Consider the following 18,071-nt stretch of genomic DNA (forward strand, 5'->3'; position numbering starts at 1 on the left):
ACTACACATGTCCCCAGACACACCTGGCGGATATCTGCACTCTACTCAGTGCACTCCTCTAGTTATTATTATTAATCGTCTGGGGTGATGATTGTGAACATCTGTGTGGGATGCTCAATTCTCCACAGGCTGTCAGAATTCATACCTCCCCTGGCCCCTTAACTCCCTGGCTCCTTCCCTCTCCAGCCTTCACTGGATTTTCTCCTGTATTTGTCATCTTTATTTCGTTATCTCACGATACATTCACGGCTACTCTCTCCACTCGCTCACTCCTCTACCAAATTCACGCACACGTACATGCACACATAAACATATGTTAGCATTACGAAAGCCTGACATCCAGGGAATTTTTCATTCTCTGCTACCTGGAGAGAGTACAAAGGTACAAAGCTGAGCCGTACATGCCATGCAAGGGCAGCTTTGCTTGCTGTTCACGCAATAATCTCTTGGCATGAGGATGCAGCATTTTAACTTCTGCACATTGCACATTCATTCATTTCAAATTATAAAACAAAGGTGGTCACGGGTAAGTACAATAAGACTATAACCAACAGAAATTAGGGATGGAAAAAAGGATTTTATGAAACCAAACTGGAAAAGTTTACAACGTATTTCACAAAGTCTGCATTCAAATAAGTGCTGTCAAATAAAAATAAAAACTGAGGGGAATCCTGAGGCTATAAATTGTATCATGAAGTTAACTGAAGAAGTAATTAGTGGAGAACAGATTAAAATAATAGTAGAGTGAGCTTTAGTGTTGCTGGTAGGTGGATTTTGTTACCTTTAGACAGAACCAGGCTATCTGTTTCCATTCTTTATGCTAAGCTAAGCTAACCATTCGCACAGCTGTACAGATGTGAGAGTGGTATTGATGTTCCCATCTGACTCTCAGCAAAAAACAAAAGTTGAAAGTTCAGAAACAGCCATCAATTCCAGTCCACAGCACAGACAGACAGGATTTGTTTAGTTCCTGTGAGGCTTTCCGGTCCTGTTGAGGCAATGCAGCGGTATGGCATTGAGCAACAGATCAGTAAACAGAGGGGAGGTGGGCTGTGAAGTAAATGGCTCAGCAGGGTGTTCAAGAGCAGGCTGTAAGGCATAATGACCAAGCTGCATCCCACAGAGAGTCGATTGTGTGTCTGTGGCTCAGTGCTGCTATCGTCTGGGTTCAAAAGGATGTGATGGTAAAGGACTGCTCCTGAAGTTTGGTTTGTTAGCAGTGCAGTCAGACATTGGCTTTCCACACATCCAAAGTGGGGAAAAAACACATCACTTGAGAGCCCTTCTGTAATGTTGAAATATACTGTAGGATGTTCTAGTTAGAGTAATCACATTCAAACACACACTGTATATTGAATTAAAAGAGTGGAAATAAGTGCTATTTTAAGTATAAACTGGGCTGACACTCGTTCTGTGTTTTAAGTATGACTCACTTTTAATTAAGGGATTAATCGTCACATAACGCCGGTTTGAGAGGGCATTTGAAGCTCAAATCTATCACTGATTGTCAACACAATGAAGATTAAGATCCATTAAATAAACTTCTAGTTTCCTGAGCTGGCCCTGTCTTAAAGTTTGCTTTGGGGCTGATTACACAACCTGTGTTATGATTTCATTATCATAAATTGTGAGTATGGCACCGTAAGCACATTTTCCATATTAAAAAAGTAGGGCTGTGTATTTTTTTTCCCCAGTGGAGGCGAGTGCACAGATTAGAGCTAATACTTTTCATCTGGAAGGAAAGCAGATGATCTTTTCATTGGCCAGTCAGACAGTCTGGAGAGGGATAGGTGAGCTAGACATCTGACTGGACAGTAGTTTGTCAGCTCTTAATAATGATATCAGTGCATCACATCAGTCGATAAATAGACTGCTGATAGCTACTGTTTCACAAAAAAAGGCAATGTGTTCATCTGTTTTGACGTTCATGGTCATCTTTTCATCGCATTTTTATTATGGCCAAATTTTTCTAGCTGCCACAGCACTGACTCTGTTTTATTTTAATCAGTCCTTCCTATTCCGTCCTTTTCCTGTACCTGTGATAATAAGTTTCTCTCCAGGAATCTGACAAGTGGATAGTTAGGGGTGGGATGAAATGACTGTGTGATAAATTTGTTCATTAAAGCATGGTGTCCCTGTGGCTGTCTATCTGTCTTACTTTGTTTCTCTCCCTTCCTCTCTGTTTCTTTTTAATACAGACTGACAAAAACGCTCACGCACAACACACCACTCACTCTTTCCAATACTGTGAGGCAACAGCTGTAACATTTACTTACTTTTAGCAAGAATAATACATCTTTTAGGTAAACAGAAAATATCTTATTATTAAAACTGAGTCATTAGTAGTAATAGAGCCCATGCTAAAAATGCACACTCGCTACTAAAAAGACTTATGGTGTTGGCAGCGGTGATAACATTTAATTTATATGTCTTTGTAATAAAATTTAACTGCTACATGTCCTTACATAAGCAAAATAGAAATAACTAGGAACTGAGTGTATACTTTACCGGAGGGTCTTGCACCAAAGTACAGGCCTGTTACACAACTGAGGCACCCTGCTTAAGTCATTTGTTTTCAATGGGTAATACTGACAACACCAAGCGCCTTCTGTAGCCTCAATATGCCATTCAGTAGGCTGTCATGGACACTTTCTTGGATCTCCACTGACAGAAGGTTCAAATGGATGTTACTTTAGCTGCAGTGCCATGCAGAAAAGGGGTAAGTCTATTCAGTGCGCTCTGCCAAGTAAGACATACCCTGTTTGACTTTGACTAGGGAAAGCAAATGAGATCATGAGTAGGTATTCAGTGTAATTCAATATTTATGGAACATTTAAAGCGAAAAACCTGAGCTGGGTAGTAATGGCCTCTTATGGCATGGAAGTAGGGCGACTTTAAGCAAGTTGTGTGTATGTGGAGCATGTGTGTGTATATCAGGCCCTATATAAAATAGCAAGAGAATAGGAGGCTGGACACTGGCACTTGAGCAAAATGTCAAAAGTTAAACTTAATAGCTCAAATTAAAATTTGCATTCATCCAATAATTGACTTGCTTTCTGAGTGACTGTGTAATCTTCATTTGAAAGAGCCGCGAGAGTTTCAGAAAACCCACAAGGAATATAACTCAAACACTGCCTGTCAGTGGACTTATAGATTAACACAATTATCAGCTCTATCCACATGCAGCAGAGCACTTTACAGAGCACCACTCAAGCTCTTATCTCCAGCAGTCAATTATAAATACTCAATTAGTCATTTTGGAAGAGCTGAATGAGCCTGACCCTTGATGAGCATGAATCTCATTTACATTTTTAAAGACGTTTTCTATACCTCCTCCTCCATTTCCCAGTGGTGCATGTTTTCCACTTTGCCTTGTTTGTTTCCGACAGACAGACAGACAGGAAAAAAAATGAAAAGAGGCTGATTGAAACGCAAAGAATCATAATTCGACAGTTTGTGTGTGCCGTGTGTTATTCTACGGCTTACTCTCAGAGGACCAGAAGATGCAGACGAATATTGAATACCAAATCAGTTTCATCTCCTCTGCAAGGAAATGTTTATTTCCTACTTTACATTAGCGCCACCTAGCGAACCGCCCATCTACATAGAGGAAGTGACGCAGTCGAATTCCAACCAATCAGTGATCGCGGCTCACAATTCGAACGTCAACTCGCTCAGAGAGACAGAGAAAGAGTCGGATATTTCATGATAAAATGGCTTATTTCGCTGCCTAAATAAGTCACAAACGCATGTTGTTGAAACGATATACAAACCAAATTGCCTGGACGTATCCACATGCCGGTAGGTTAAATTTTCACGTTGCTTTCAAATATAACGGCAGCTATTGAAGATAGCCTGTGGGAGTAACTAACGTTACGTAGTGTGCTAACTAGTTTAGCGTAGCACGTTAGCGTACTCTTTTGTTTTGGTAAAGATTTAGCATCATTATTCGCTAAACTGTGAACTAATCTAAGAGACTGAGCCATGGTGAAAGAACGGGCCCAGAAGAAGTCTTTCCAGCAGAGTCTGGAGGACATCAAGGACAGGATGAAGGAGAAGAGGAACAAACGGCTGGCTAGTGCCTCGGCTCCCCGCAGAGGACGGTCCAGGATGATAAACAAAAGCAGTGGTAAGGAAACCTGAGCTTATCTTGCACGGCAACTATCAGTTTGATTTACATTTAGGACTTATTCCACAATTATCGTAACTTAAATCATCAAGTATAGTATAATAATGTTGACTTAAAGGATGTATTTGTACTTTCCTAATCCATGACACAGACAGATTCAGAAGTGCAGAAGATGTGATTTTTGCCTCAAACAAATCAATCAATGACATCCCTCTTATGTTTTCTCCTAGTAACTAACTCCACACACACCATCCTGAAGGATGTCCAACTGAACAACAAGGCGCTGGCCGTAGCTCTGCAAGCTGAAAAGGAAAAAGTGAGGCAGTCTAATGTTGTGATCCTGCAACTGAAAAGGGAGCAACAGGCCCTGTTCCTGCACCTGCTTCTGCTCAAGAGGAAGCTCAAAGAGCAGGAAGCGCTGGCAGCGAGTGCTTCAGAGGTAATATTAGGAGACCTGTGGTCTGTTCTTGTTCTGGATTTTGTTCATCAGAGTAATCCAGATAACTCAGTAAACTGACTTTCTGGAATAGACGCTTGGATGTGGAGAGATTTAAAACAGAGCAGTGAAAATTTTTCTCATACTGATTTCACACTTAATGGGTCTATGCTGGGAAAGTATATTTTTCCTTGTTCCCCTCTATAGACAGATGATAACTCCTGTGTCAGCTGTCAAGCAGGGTACTTACTTACTAAACCTGGCTAACATGTAAATGATTTTGAAGTTCTGTTTGCCATTATAAAAATATTTGATTTATTTGTGTCTTGATTTAGACTAAACCTACAAACATCCTTGTTGAGCCCCAACGCAATGTGGATTCATCAAGGTGATTTTTTTTTTTTTTTTTTTTTTTTTTTTTTTTTTTTTTTTTTATAATTAACAATTCACATAATATATAATGACATCCTTTATGCCTTGTTTGACTGTTAAGATCTGTTGCCTCTCATTCTATAGGAGAAAGCGAAGCGGCCAGAAACTTGATGAGCCCAATGCATGTGAAATCTCGCCAATTTGTGCAGGTATACACACACACACACACACACACACACTCTCTAATATTTCAGGTTAGTATTAGGTATTAGCCCATACAGTTAACATATTGTCACCTGAAATATTTTATTACCATTGACTTGCAGCTATGGTCATTTGATTACTACAGTATGGCAAAGTGCATTTTGGGATATAAACACACATCACTAATGTGTCATTATTTACTTAAAACATATAATCAGGAGGAAATTGAAATAATAAATGAAACTAAGGTTGAACACAAGAACAAACTAGAAATACACCTTTTTTTCTAAGTACACCTTTTCAATTGAGGTTATTCCTCAATTGAAAAGTATCCCTCCTGATTGATGAGCATCCTGTCCAGGCCATGATTTATATAGATAGCCAGGAAAGTTATTCTTTGACCAATCCACACTCAAATTTGAATATAGGCAGTTCTTCTGACCATCTAGTGTTTACCGGTATCTTCACAGTATTTTATTAAAACATTGCATTCATCCTACAAAATTGAACTATTGTAATAATAATGTTGATTTTGTCTTTTTCCTCACAGACCCTCAGCCCTCTAAAATGAATGGACAACGTGAATGCAACAAGCAGGTTACTTTGCCATCTACAGTGGGTGTGAGGCGCCGACATGCCGATAGAAGGAGCACAAGAAGGTCTGAACGTGTGCGAGACCAGAGGTCGTTTAGTGAGGGTGACCCTGTTGCTGGTTTGGGGGCTTTAATAGCAAGTCCTATTCGCAGTGACAGTAAAAACCAAAATCAAACACAGCAAGTAGCAGAACCAGAAATTGTGGATCCAGTTGACAATGAAGAGTTTCAGCACTCTACCCCTGAACCTGTCCCACCCAAAAAAACCAACCAGCAGCAGACTAGCAGGAAACAAGCCCAGCAGCAACCCTGCACCAAACCAGAACCAGTTGCACGAAAACCCGAGAGAGGTCGCAAACCAGAGCGTGCCCCATTAAAGAAACCTTGGGAAAACCCCAAACCAAGAGCCCGCTCCAAGAGTCGGGACCGGTCCGCCACACGGGCCAAAACGGCAGCTTGTCCAACACAGGGAAATAAACTCAACACCTCGCTGGGATTTAACGACACGTTTGACTTCGACTGTGAAGAGACTGTCCACATCACACCATTCAGGGCCAAGGCTGAAGGCAATCAGCCAGCCACACCCATCAGCGAAGAGCCTCCACAGGCCCAAAAAGAATCTTCACCTGTGGTTTTCAAAAATAATGAATTAAGTTCATCATCACCATCTTCTGAGTCAGAGGACAGCCTTTATGTCCCACAGAAGACCAGGAGGAGACAGACCTCCCCTGAAAAGACAAAGACAATCACCACTCGAAGAGGTCGGCCCTCTAAAGTAGCCAGGCAGAAAGAAAACATCCCTCCAAAACAGGAGATCTCTGGTGAGCATTTTGATTTGTCATTTTGACCTCCAACTTCATGTTTTATTCCAATGGGATAAGATTACATACATGTAACTGGTTATAATGAAACAATTTCTTTCACTGTTTTTGTTTTTTAGTCTATAGAGATGATGAGTCGAGCCCTAACACTGCAGAGCCTGAAAAGGAAGAAGTTCATCTCGACCAGTCCCCTGACTCTAGCTTCTCTAACAGCCCTGACCCTGCGAGGTTAGGACAGGAAAATCAACACGGTGAGTAAATGCTCAGGAACATGTTGAGTTTGTGTCTCCTATGTTACCATAGAGACTGTAAAGAACTGTGAAGAAAACATGGTACTACGCATGCGTATTCATATTGTATCTTCATCATGTCTGTGAGTATTTAAGCAGTTGTAGTGGGCAACAAATTTCACTTTATTCACAACTTTGTCCATTACTTTTTATTATTGTCCTTCCTTCCACTGTGGATTAATGCACTTGTTCTGACAGGACATTCATTTTCAGCAAATTGAGTATTTGTTGGAATTCCCAAAGCTACATTATGAAAATATTAATGACTAACAATGAATCTAAAATTATGTCCCATAGAGGTGGTGATAAGATGAAATGCTATTAGGCCTTCAGGCCTTTTGCATTGTGATGTCAATAGATACTTTCTAAACATCCATCTGTTGGCAAGAGTTGTCAGCCACGAGGGTTTTAGTCTGTCTGTCACATTGCTGTTGAATATCTTTCGGTCTGCATTGCAAAAAATCAAAACTCTTTGCACATTTCATTAGTAGCGCTGCTCAGAAAGTTTCTCTGTTTTCTCATCTTGTCCTATGATGACCTTTTAAAAACTTTGAATGGACTGAAGATGGTTATGTGTGTTTGTGCTGGTTTTCCAGAGCCTCACAGAGAGGAAATTGAGGAGGACTGTTTGCCGCCTGTCAGCCCTCTGGTTGAAGCTGAGATGATGAGAATAGACAACGTCCTGTCCAATTTTGGAGATTCCTCTTGTGAAGCTCCGTCTCTTTTACCCAACCAAACGCCAAAGAGAGTTAAGACATGCAAGAAGCGTAAGTCTATGTCTTTTCCAAAAAAAAAGGCTCGTCCACATGAAATATCACAATATTACTGATAAAATATCATCGTCTTCCTGTCATGAGCCACCAACGTCTTTAAGCACTGATCACGTTTTCCTTGTATTGTCACTTCTCCGTGCATCGGCTTCATTGCATTCTGTGTTAAAGCTGTTCACTGGTGTACTCATATGAAGATGCACAACTCTGATTTCTTTTTTTCTTGCTTTTGGATCACATCTATCTTCACGTTTCTGTAGGTGGGCTTGGTGTAAGGACAGCAGGGCGGGGCTTGAGTCTGTGTGATGTGACCAATATGTCCCCTGCAGCCTATCGCAAGTTCTCCTGTGGTGGATCACGCCCCTCTGATGCCCGATGCTCAACCCCTGTTCCTGCTCGCAAGCGGCGCTGCACCATGGTGGTGGACTACAAGGAACCCTCATTACACGCGTGAGTTTACACATAGATGCTGATGTTACTGTGAATGCTTTCAGATACTGTATTATTATTATATGAATGGTTGACAATTATATTCTCATTTTGACAGGAAACTTCGGCGAGGAGACAAATTTACAGACTTGCAGTTCCTCCGCTCTCCTGTTTTCAAACAGAAGTCTGGTAGGCGGTCTGTGCAGAAATCAAGGAAGTCTACGAACGACCAGCAGCCATTTGAGAAATACAATGAGTCATTTGTTGGATGTCGCTGAAAGCAGATACTCTGTTTGTCCTCACTGAACTCTGAGTGTTTACTGGCATTATCAGTTTTAATGTGATTTCTTAGAGTTTTGACAGTTGATCATTCTGTACTTCACTCTCAATTTTGAATTTCTTCATATGATGAAGAACAACTGTGATCAATTGTAGATTTTATTTTGTTCCCTTATTTGCAGAGCTTTATCCTTTTTATCTTCTCTCTCTTCTTCATTTTCTTCTTTATCTTTAGGTAAATGTAGTAATGGCTTATATCTGATTGTGGCCACATTTTCCTTTTCTGTAAGTCGTCATCATACTTTTAGGCTGTATGGTTTTATTATGAGATCCTAAATACGAGTATTTATGTCATCTAATGGATTCCCATTTGTATCTTCTTTAATCTTACCTTGTGCTGTATGATATGACAATAAACTTTATTGCTTCATTTACTCTATTGCTTCATACAAGTTTGTATATATTAATGGCTGTGTCAGAGTGAGAATTAAATTAAATATTATATGTGCTAATTGGAGAGGAGGTTAGTCATCCTGACAGCCTAACATCAAAGTTCAGAAGAAAGTCATCTGTTTTCTTCTAATTAAAATCTTTCGCAAAAGAGTCTTGACAATGCCAAAACTTCAGTGTAGCGCAATTATAATTCGAAGGGTTTGACATGGTTTTCCTAATTGGACCTGAACGTCTCCTATTAAAGGCACATAAAAAGCTTTGTTCTGTCATTTTGTCACTGTGTTTGGCGGAGACTATGAAAATAACACATTTTTACTACACCGAAGAACTATAAGTCAACAAGCAACATGTTGAAATTGAGTTCAAAATTTTGAGTTACAATCTCAATGCATATTAAATTTTTATCAAAAATCAGATGGTTCCTTTCATTTGTATGTGTTTGAAGATGGAAAACTACAGACACACTAAATTAGCCTCACTTCGGTTTTATTCAGTCTATAAAATAGGCTAATACCATGTCATTAAAACCAATTGTACAAAGAGCATGAAAGAATTTTTCCAGACATTACAAAATGTATTTTTTCCCTAAAGTTTGAAAAGTACAAACACCTTTTTACAAAACAGCAAAACTACATAGTATTGCACAATCTTTTCATTTATCTCCAAAGTATAAAGTTATCAATCTCCATCTGCAGGACAAAAATAAGAAAGAATAAATTAAGACTTTGTCTTAAGCATATTTCCTTTTAAATTACAGCACATAAATAAGAATAAACTCTAGATAATTAAATTAGTCCTTAGTCAACAGCAGTAATTTATATGTAAAACAAATTCTGGGGAAAAGAAGATGCTCTTATATATGTTAACTAATAGTTGGAAAAATAAAAGTGCATTTTGATAGTCAAACTGTCCTACGTGGCTTATTGAGAAAAAAAAGATTACTTTTTTTAGTTCTGAAACAGAAAATATATGTTATATACACATTTAAAATATACAGTGGGTATAAGTGCTTTAAAATAATTAAAATCTGTACAAATTTAAAGTATGTATTCCTCTTTTGGCAGGATGAACTCATCACAGACAAACTTTGACCTCATCAACGCTGTTCACGCTCACAGGCGCTGTTCAGCACAGAACAGAGTTAAACAGACAGGAAAACCTGATCTCTCAGTCACATTCCTCACAGGTAACACTTGTTTACTGACTCCATACACTGTAGATGTGATTACTGCTCATGACATCTCTACCTGAGTCAACTGAGAGGAAGAGGCAGGGGATGAAAGTATGAAAAGAAAGGAGGGAAGAAGATGGAGAGAGGCAAAGTAAGGTGAGGTGAATCTCCAATCATCTGTCTTTGTGTTTTGCCTTTTAATGTCTAGCACAGTAAAATAACGGAAGCTTTCTGCCTTGTTTAATATCCATTAGTATTATACCTCTCACTGTCCTCTCTTTCCATGGGACCCTGGGATATGTGATGAAATACGAAGACACCGTGCTTCTTTAGTTTCATACTGGCAACAGTCTCGCAGGTCTTCAAAGAGGCCTTCCCTCGTGGCCTAACTTTCAGTGTAAATATCAGTCTCAGCTACTGATTCAGGATCTGGCCCGGCATGCATCAAACATTAAAAGACCGCTGATCTGAGACCCCTTTCATACTAAGATATGTTTCTGAAACCTTACTGCTCCAGAATCAGTAGTCCTATTCTTAGCTTGCCCATACACACAACTGTCATTTGCATTACTCACAACCTAACCATAACAGTTTACAGTCTGAGGGCCATCTCATCCTTTGTTAAGGTAAGGAGCAACTTCTTCTTCTTCTTCTTCTTCTATTTCTCGATGAGGCCTGCTTCTTTGATCTTGGTGTAGAAGAATTTCTCCAGTAAGTTGGCACACTTGTAGTACTCGCTCTCTGGTGGGTTGTATTCACGACAGTTGGTGAAGATGCGCTGCATGTCGGCCATGAACAACTTCCGCGTCGTGTAGTACCTGCTCTTCAGACGCTCACTCATTGTCTTAAGATCTGTGTGGAAAAAAAACACCCTTGCATGACTTATGTAGTTGATACTGCTTTTAAAGTGTGATACACTGTCAAAGGTTGAATATGTATGCTACATCAAACCAAGAGCTCTTTCGCTTATCCAGAAAGGACATTGTTCATTTTGGTGAAAACCCCTGGAATGAGCTAAAACTGATGTTGGACGACAACTTTTTACTCCAAATGATCCTCACTGAAACATCTAAAGCTACAAAACAAAAACAAACTAATGCAAGTGCTTTTAAAATGAATTGAAAAATCCAGAGCACAGTAAGCAGGGACTACTAGGAAGGTTTAGCGCCTCTTGTTAGAGAGACCCTAAGGCAAGGCCTCAGGGTGCAGACGCACCAAATCTGGCGATGACGCATCTGGACGCAACAGACCACTGAATGCTCTGGCTGGTGGTGACGTACTGCGAGTTGGGTGGTGCTTGGTTTTTGCTCTGCCGTTTTCAACATGGTGGCCACGTCACAAACTTTCTCATTTTACAGCTAAACAGTACACTAAAGTATGTTTCTGAAAACATTTGAGGTGTAAAATAGGCAATGAGGTAACAGAATCTTGATTCACAGTTTTAGTTGAGTTTCTCAAGCCAGCTACGTTGGATGGACCTCATTTGCATAAAGTTGAGGTTGAGTCTCAATTATGCAAATTCAGATTCGGCGGTTGGTCCGTCAACTCGCTGTGCCGTATCCATCATGCACCGTGTGGTCAGATCTCCTGCTCTCCATAAAAAATGAATGGGATCCGTCAGCAATATGCATCCTCACTACTGAGCTGTCCTTGCTTGAGCCTTAACTGCAATGTTTTAATCCTCACTTCCTTACTTTTCCAAGTAAGTTTTACCGAATCAGATAACTGTGGTTCTGTGCATACATACCCATGGGGAAGCGAATGACTTGGTAGTACCCAGGTGCCTCGGTTTTTTTCACAGGCTCCATGAACGGCCAGGCGTTCTGGTGACTCTAAGATATAAAGACCATATTGGTAAGAATCAAATGTGTGTTAGCGGGAATGTTTGTGTATACAGTTTGTGTCTCCCTCTCACCTTCACATGTTGGAGGATGGTCTTCAGAGTGCTGTACAGTTGATCTGGGTCCTTCAGTTCCTTCCTGGCAAAGCAGAAATAACAGAGAACATATTGTTAACAAACTGAGGTATTCAGGTGAAGAGGGCAGTATTCAAATCGTCTGAAGTGCTGTTTTTAATTTGACATGTCCAGGTCCAAGATATGTTATTTTGCCCCATCCTTGGACTTAGTCCTCCTTGCCAAATTGGGCAATACTAGTTAAGTCACTGGGTGAAGGCACTCTGCTTTGAGTCCAAGTTCATATCTCTTACAGTAGGGTCACACTTACCCTTTGCCTATGGGTTTCCAGCCAGTTTCACCTGTTAGTTAAAAAACTAAACTTAGTCTCATATATAATGCACAAATGTGTAAATATGAGATACTGTTGGAGAGAGACATGCAGTATAGTATACAGTGGGAATTCATGAGTAACGTACGTATGCCAGGAATGCTCTCAATGGGAATCTGCCGTACTCCTTCCTTAAAACAGGAAAGCCCCGGATAGACTTTTCTGATCTGAGCCTGCTTCCTCTCTATCAGCTTCTTGATGATCTGAGGAGGATAAATGATTATGGTTTAAAAGAGAAAGGAGTGGAGGGACAGAAAGCACTTAAAATTTAAAGATTTAAACACACACACACACACACACACACACACACACACACACACACACACCTCCTTCTGTTTCTTAATGATAACAGAGAACTCTGTGTAGGGGATGCTGGGGTTGAGTTCACAGCCCATCAGTGTGGCTCCCTCGTAGTCCTTGATGTAGCCAACATATTTGGCCTTGGGAACCTTGATGTCCTTCGAGAAACCCTGAAAGAGAGGAGGCGAGATCTGTTTTTTTACTGGTGTACATCAAATGCCGTGCAATGACTACAAAATTCCTATCTCTAACTGTATCTTTTGATTTATTTTCATTGTCTGAATTTGCTGCATTTGGGGTGCAATACAGACATCTGTAGAAATATGAGTATCGTAAAACAAAGGAGATAAGAATAGCACCGTTGAAAGCAATTCCTAAACAAGTTGATTTACGATAGGAATAAGTGAAATCATCTTCGCTTTAGGCAGTTGTTTTTACTTGTTTTATTACAGATCTTTTTTTTTTTTAGGTCATGTGAATTTTATTATGTTTACACAGAAGAGTCAAGAAGAGAGAGTATTGCATCATATGACCAAAGTAACCGTTTGACAGACATATTACCTGTTTCTTGAAGTAGCCAATGGCATACTCATCAGCATAAGTGAGGAAGTTGAGGATTTCGTGCTTAATGTGGTATTCCTTCAGGTGGTTCATCAAGTGCGTTCCATAACCCTACAACCACACAAAGGTTAAAACTGACCAATAAGATAAATAGTAGTTTGAATTTATAAGGACCCACCAAGCTGAGAGGCAGGGAGCACTCTCACCTTGACCTGTTCATTGGAGGTGACAGCACAGAAGACAATTTCTGTAAAGCCCTGTGAGGGAAACATCCGGAAGCAGATCCCTCCGATCACACGACCATCCTTGATCAGTGACAGCGTCTTGTGCTTCCTGTGAAAAAAATAAAAAACAGATAGTCAGAATGAGCTTTCACTATAGCTGTCTCTCTAAATGTGACAGATGATGATGAAGTCAGGGTACACTTACGGATCAAAGACCAGCCGTGTGATGTACTCTTTGGGCATGCGGGGCAGCTGATGGGAGAACACATTCTGGAGGCCGACGAGCCACATCAAGATCCTCTTATTTGGCTTCTGGTTTAGGGAGTTACCGATGACATGGAATTCAATCACGCCCCTGCGCTCCTCTAGACGCGCAGCTTCGTCACGTGCTGAGTGGGCTGACAGCAGACTGGTCTGCGTACAATGGAAGGCATTAAGTCATTATCACTTTTATTTCCATAATTAAAACCCTCATGAGAAAAATAAATACTGTTTACAAACTTCATTTGATTGTAACAAACATACAAAATTATCATTCAAAAGTGGTAGTTTTTTGCTAAGTTTTATGCTAAAAATCAGTTTGATGTAGATAAATATAGTTTCTATACCAGACTCTTAACTGTAGCCAATTAGACAAAGTTTATATTATTTCTTACGTGGTTTCTGCCCTAACTGGTTACCTCGGGAATGGCGGCAGGGTCAGTGATGGTTGCCATGACTTCATTGATGAGCTCCATGGGGATGTCACCCACCACCCTGGGTCTCTTGTTTTCCTCATGAGGAAGGGGTTCTGAGGGTTTACGCTTCTCACCAACTACAAGAAAGCATGGACACAGAGGAAAATACTTGTCATTGTCACCTGTCTCTTTTATACTTTTATACTACTATTTATTTGTTTTACAGTAATATTGGGGTTTCTTTCATTGTTAATGCTAACCACGGTTACCCAGCATTTAAGATCAGCTGGCTGTGGATTCATCTCCAATTGTTAACTATGCATGGTGGCAAAACTCACTTACTTTCAGTATGTCAGTAGTAGTTCTTGGTTGTGTTTCACTTCTGTTTCCTCACACAGCTTTAAAGCCAATATTCAACCACTCATAAGCATGGTTAAAATATGAAACACACCACTAACTTCACCCTTGTTCTCACTGTTTAATGTCAGATGTTAATAATGTCAGGGTACTGACAGGTTTGACTGTAATACCTGGGTTTGGCTCGAGTACAGAAACTGTTTTCCCAGCAGGACTGATGCTGCCACAGCTGGTTGGGTCCACTGACACAGGACTTGTGCTGTAGTACAAGGGCCTGGCCACAGGAGGTGCACTGATAACTACAGAGCAACAGAAAGTAAAATTAAATATAAGAACATTCTTATTCATGAGTGACATTTAGAATAAAAAGAAACAGTTGAATGATTCAAGAGGCACGTTGAAGGGTGTGTCTGTAAGGGTGTGTGGCTCTGTTGATTCCGTGAAGGTGTGGTGTTACCTGTGTGGATAGGAATCTGCCCTCCTGAGGCTCCTGCCAAGAAGTCTTGGCTCCAGATCGGAGAACTGTGGCTGTACACCTCCTCCTCCAGCATAGACAAGAACCTGAGCCAAAAACATGACAATAATAATTTAACTACATTACAAAAGGTTGTTAGTCATGCATACACAGCTACTGTGTGGTTTCATATTGAGAATGCACATGAATGAACATGCTATGTATGAGTGAGTGTGTCTGCATGTGGCTAATTGTTTGTTAGTCTGAAAATATATCAAGTTTTGTGTTTGACTTCTCTGTGTACAATCTCAGAGCTTCTGTATCTTTGTTCCTCTTACTTGGGAAAGTGTGTGAGAATGAGTGTTCGTTTCTCAGGTGGCAGCTTGTCCTTCTCTTGTCTGGCCTGCTCCAGCAACTGTTTCCTCATCACAGTGAAAACTGAACGCAACAGTGTCCTGCCGAAGATCTGGGTAGTTTCGTACCGGGGCAGACTGTCACAGAACTGAGGTACATTGCAGTAGCACAGCCATCTGTAGTGACCACAACACAGAACTAACTTTAACAAACAATTGTACAATATCTTCATCTACTGCAAGTTTACAGGATATCTGCTATTGCGGCTTACCTGGTGTAGTTGGCTTTGTATCCAGCTGCGTCATCATTGGGCACCCGCTGGCGCCTCTGGGAGGGCGTCTCCAGCTGCCAGTAGTTGATCTGGTTTAGAAACATCTTGGCCAACTCCATGATGGTTTGACGTTCTTTAGATGGCAGGTGGCTGAATTTGTACTGGACAAAATTGTTAACCCCCTATTTGGGAAACACAGGGAAAGAGAAAATAAGTACCAACATGAATATGGACTGTTGAAGTATTGCTTCTGTATTGCAGCTGAAAAACCCATGTGATTACCTGCTCAATGCTGGGTTTTTCAAACGGAGGACTCTCCTGTGCTTCTAACATTGGTTTACCCATCTGTAGGATGGATTTCCTCAGCAGCTGAGAAATAAACAGAACAGTAGTATGAATGCTTTGTTTGTCATCACACAACATACAACAAATACATTTAATGATAGCCTTATTACACACTTCAAGTATAGAACATTTTGATAATCAATTGATATTCCTGTGTGTTAGATTATATTTTGTTTATAAAAGCAAAAACTCACTTTGAAGAGGGAAAAGTAGACCTGTTTAGTGTCAGCATCCTCCTCTTTGTGAACACATGTGTAGAGATACTCTACATCCAGGACAATGCCTAGAAGTCTGTTCATTTCCTCCTCCGAAACATTTTCTAGATGGGTCACATGATCACCTGGGACAGAGAAAGAGAGAGAGAAGTGTGTAACACAGAAGGTAATTCCCTGTCATTATCACAATGAGAGAGATTTTCATCCATCATTACAGTTTGCAGACAAGCTGACATACCCAAAGTGTGAGAACAGCTCCGGCAGGGCTCCTGCAGGTTGACTGCGTTGGACTGCTGGTCAGTTCGTGGAGGTGTAGGTGGGGGGTTCTGACTCTTCCAGCCATTACACTTACATGCTCCTTCAGCCTACAAAAAGCAGAGTCTAAATGAGTACAAGCAGGAACAAAGACATGGATAAATCAACCATATATCAAATGAACTATGTAACATTCCAAATTGACTGTCACAGTTAGCAGCAACAAACTGGCACGGATTTGATCTTTTAAGGAGAAATAAGAATACATTAATTATGTTCTAAAAAATTAAATTCATTACTGTTATTATTAAACTTTGACAATTTACTTGCCCTTCCTGATCTGTGCATAAAAATATATAAAACAGCTAACACCCCGATAGTAATATATTATCTTATTATAAATGGGCCACAACAGCATACATACATCTTAAAACATCACAGGCCGCTCATATAAACACAGTTTAATTAAAACTTTGGTCAGTATCAGGAGGTGGGGTGAGGAGGCCTGTCACCATCAGCTGGAGCTGCTGCACTGAGCCTGCGCATTGAAACAACAACAAACTCCGCCCCGCCAGCAGCTGTCACCCTGTCAAAACAAAGACCCCGTCCCTCTCTGCGGATGATACACTGCATAAACCCAATAAACCCTTTCTATTTACCACCGTGCGTTGACAGACGGCACGGGGACACCGTGAAATTTCCCGTGGAAAACACACACAGCGCACAAACACACATACACACACACACTGGGGGCTGCAGCCCTTCTGCACACAGGCAGCTATTCCCAAGAAGCAGCGCCAAGCCAATGTTTACGTTCACCAACCCCCCACCTAGACAGAAACATTGCAAAATTCAGAGGACAGCTTGCAGCTGGAGGGCCCTGTTACAAGTGCAAATAATAATAACAATTTAATAAACTGCATTTTTAATATCCCTTTTTCAATAATTGGTTCATGTATGCAAAATGAAAAAAATGAAGTGCGGCAATGGCTTCCTTTGCTGCGCTTGCATTTTGTAAACTATTGCAACCGAGCCCAGAAAATACCATTTATTATGAATACTCAAATCAATTGTTTTAAAAACTCGGCTTTCAGCAAATATCGCATACTTTGCAGGATGAATACACTCCGAGTTTTTCCAGTTTCTTCGGCCGAGGTGAAGAGCGGAGTTGCGCCTTCTTCACGGCGATTCGTGCGGATCCTCCAGCAGCGCCGGAGCCCTCCGTCCCCCCGGCTCCAGGAGCGGCTGGAACCAAGCCCGCAGCTCCGATGGCCGGCGAACCTTGCTGAATCCCAGCGGTGTCGGCCATGATTCGCACCGAACCCCGAGCGGACCCCCGGCCCGGGAAATATTCGCTCTGCCGTCCGCTCTATTCCACAAGCGGAGGATCAGACATGGCGCTCATCATTATTTTCAATTTCTCACTGTAGGCCCATTTTCCTCCGCTAGGGGACTCAAATGGGATAGGCCAATTCCAGTACAATTCAAGAGAGGAGAGGTCAAAAAATGCAACCATTTGTAGCAGAATTTCAAGGTCAATGTAACAGAAGAAGACTGGCTTGCTATACGGAGCTATTTCTGAGCACATTGTGACTATTGAATCATGGTTAATTCATGCAATTTAAAGGAATTGTTGGGATTAATACAAATAACTATTATTTTACAGACTATATTATGATTAATGTCACATTTAAAATATATAAAATATATATAAAAAAGTTGAAACCCCTAGGAGGACATGGTATCTCACCAAATTAAAAGAAAATTATTGCTCTTCAGATCTTTGACTCATACAGAACATTTGTCAGGTTAAAGGTCAGAGATGA

At 40.8% G+C, this 18,071-nt stretch overlaps 2 protein-coding genes across 3 annotated transcripts; one reads left to right on the forward strand and one right to left on the reverse strand.

Annotated features, from left to right (window-relative positions):
- Positions 1–3,624: 3,624 nt before the first annotated feature.
- Positions 3,625–8,757, forward strand: sgo1 (shugoshin 1). Of its 2 annotated transcripts, none has more exons than XM_044335761.1 (10): positions 3,625–3,801; positions 3,975–4,129; positions 4,360–4,568; positions 4,901–4,953; positions 5,082–5,146; positions 5,692–6,555; positions 6,675–6,806; positions 7,442–7,612; positions 7,876–8,065; positions 8,163–8,757. In XM_044335761.1, the coding sequence occupies exons 2-10, from the start codon at positions 3,985–3,987 to the stop codon at positions 8,320–8,322; spliced, it is 1,989 nt and encodes a 662-aa protein (XP_044191696.1). In that variant the 5' UTR covers positions 3,625–3,801; positions 3,975–3,984; the 3' UTR covers positions 8,323–8,757. The 2 variants fall into 2 exon arrangements, with proteins under 2 accessions (XP_044191696.1, XP_044191698.1); XM_044335763.1 differs by having other exon boundaries at positions 7,945–8,065.
- Positions 8,758–9,245: 488 nt separating this feature from the next.
- kat2b (K(lysine) acetyltransferase 2B) lies at positions 9,246–17,745 on the reverse strand. The gene is made up of 18 exons (XM_044335760.1): positions 17,354–17,745; positions 16,229–16,355; positions 15,970–16,115; positions 15,713–15,799; positions 15,431–15,612; positions 15,144–15,335; positions 14,809–14,912; positions 14,525–14,650; positions 13,998–14,131; positions 13,523–13,731; positions 13,300–13,426; positions 13,094–13,204; positions 12,559–12,702; positions 12,321–12,435; positions 12,173–12,203; positions 11,863–11,926; positions 11,695–11,779; positions 9,246–10,799 (listed from the first exon to the last, which is right to left on the reverse strand). The coding sequence occupies exons 1-18, from the start codon at positions 17,552–17,554 to the stop codon at positions 10,606–10,608; spliced, it is 2,379 nt and encodes a 792-aa protein (XP_044191695.1). The 5' UTR covers positions 17,555–17,745; the 3' UTR covers positions 9,246–10,605.
- Positions 17,746–18,071: the final 326 nt, after the last annotated feature.

Source organism: Thunnus albacares, chromosome 19 (assembly GCF_914725855.1).
Source record: "Thunnus albacares chromosome 19, fThuAlb1.1, whole genome shotgun sequence".
Lineage (NCBI taxonomy): Eukaryota > Metazoa > Chordata > Actinopteri > Scombriformes > Scombridae > Thunnus > Thunnus albacares.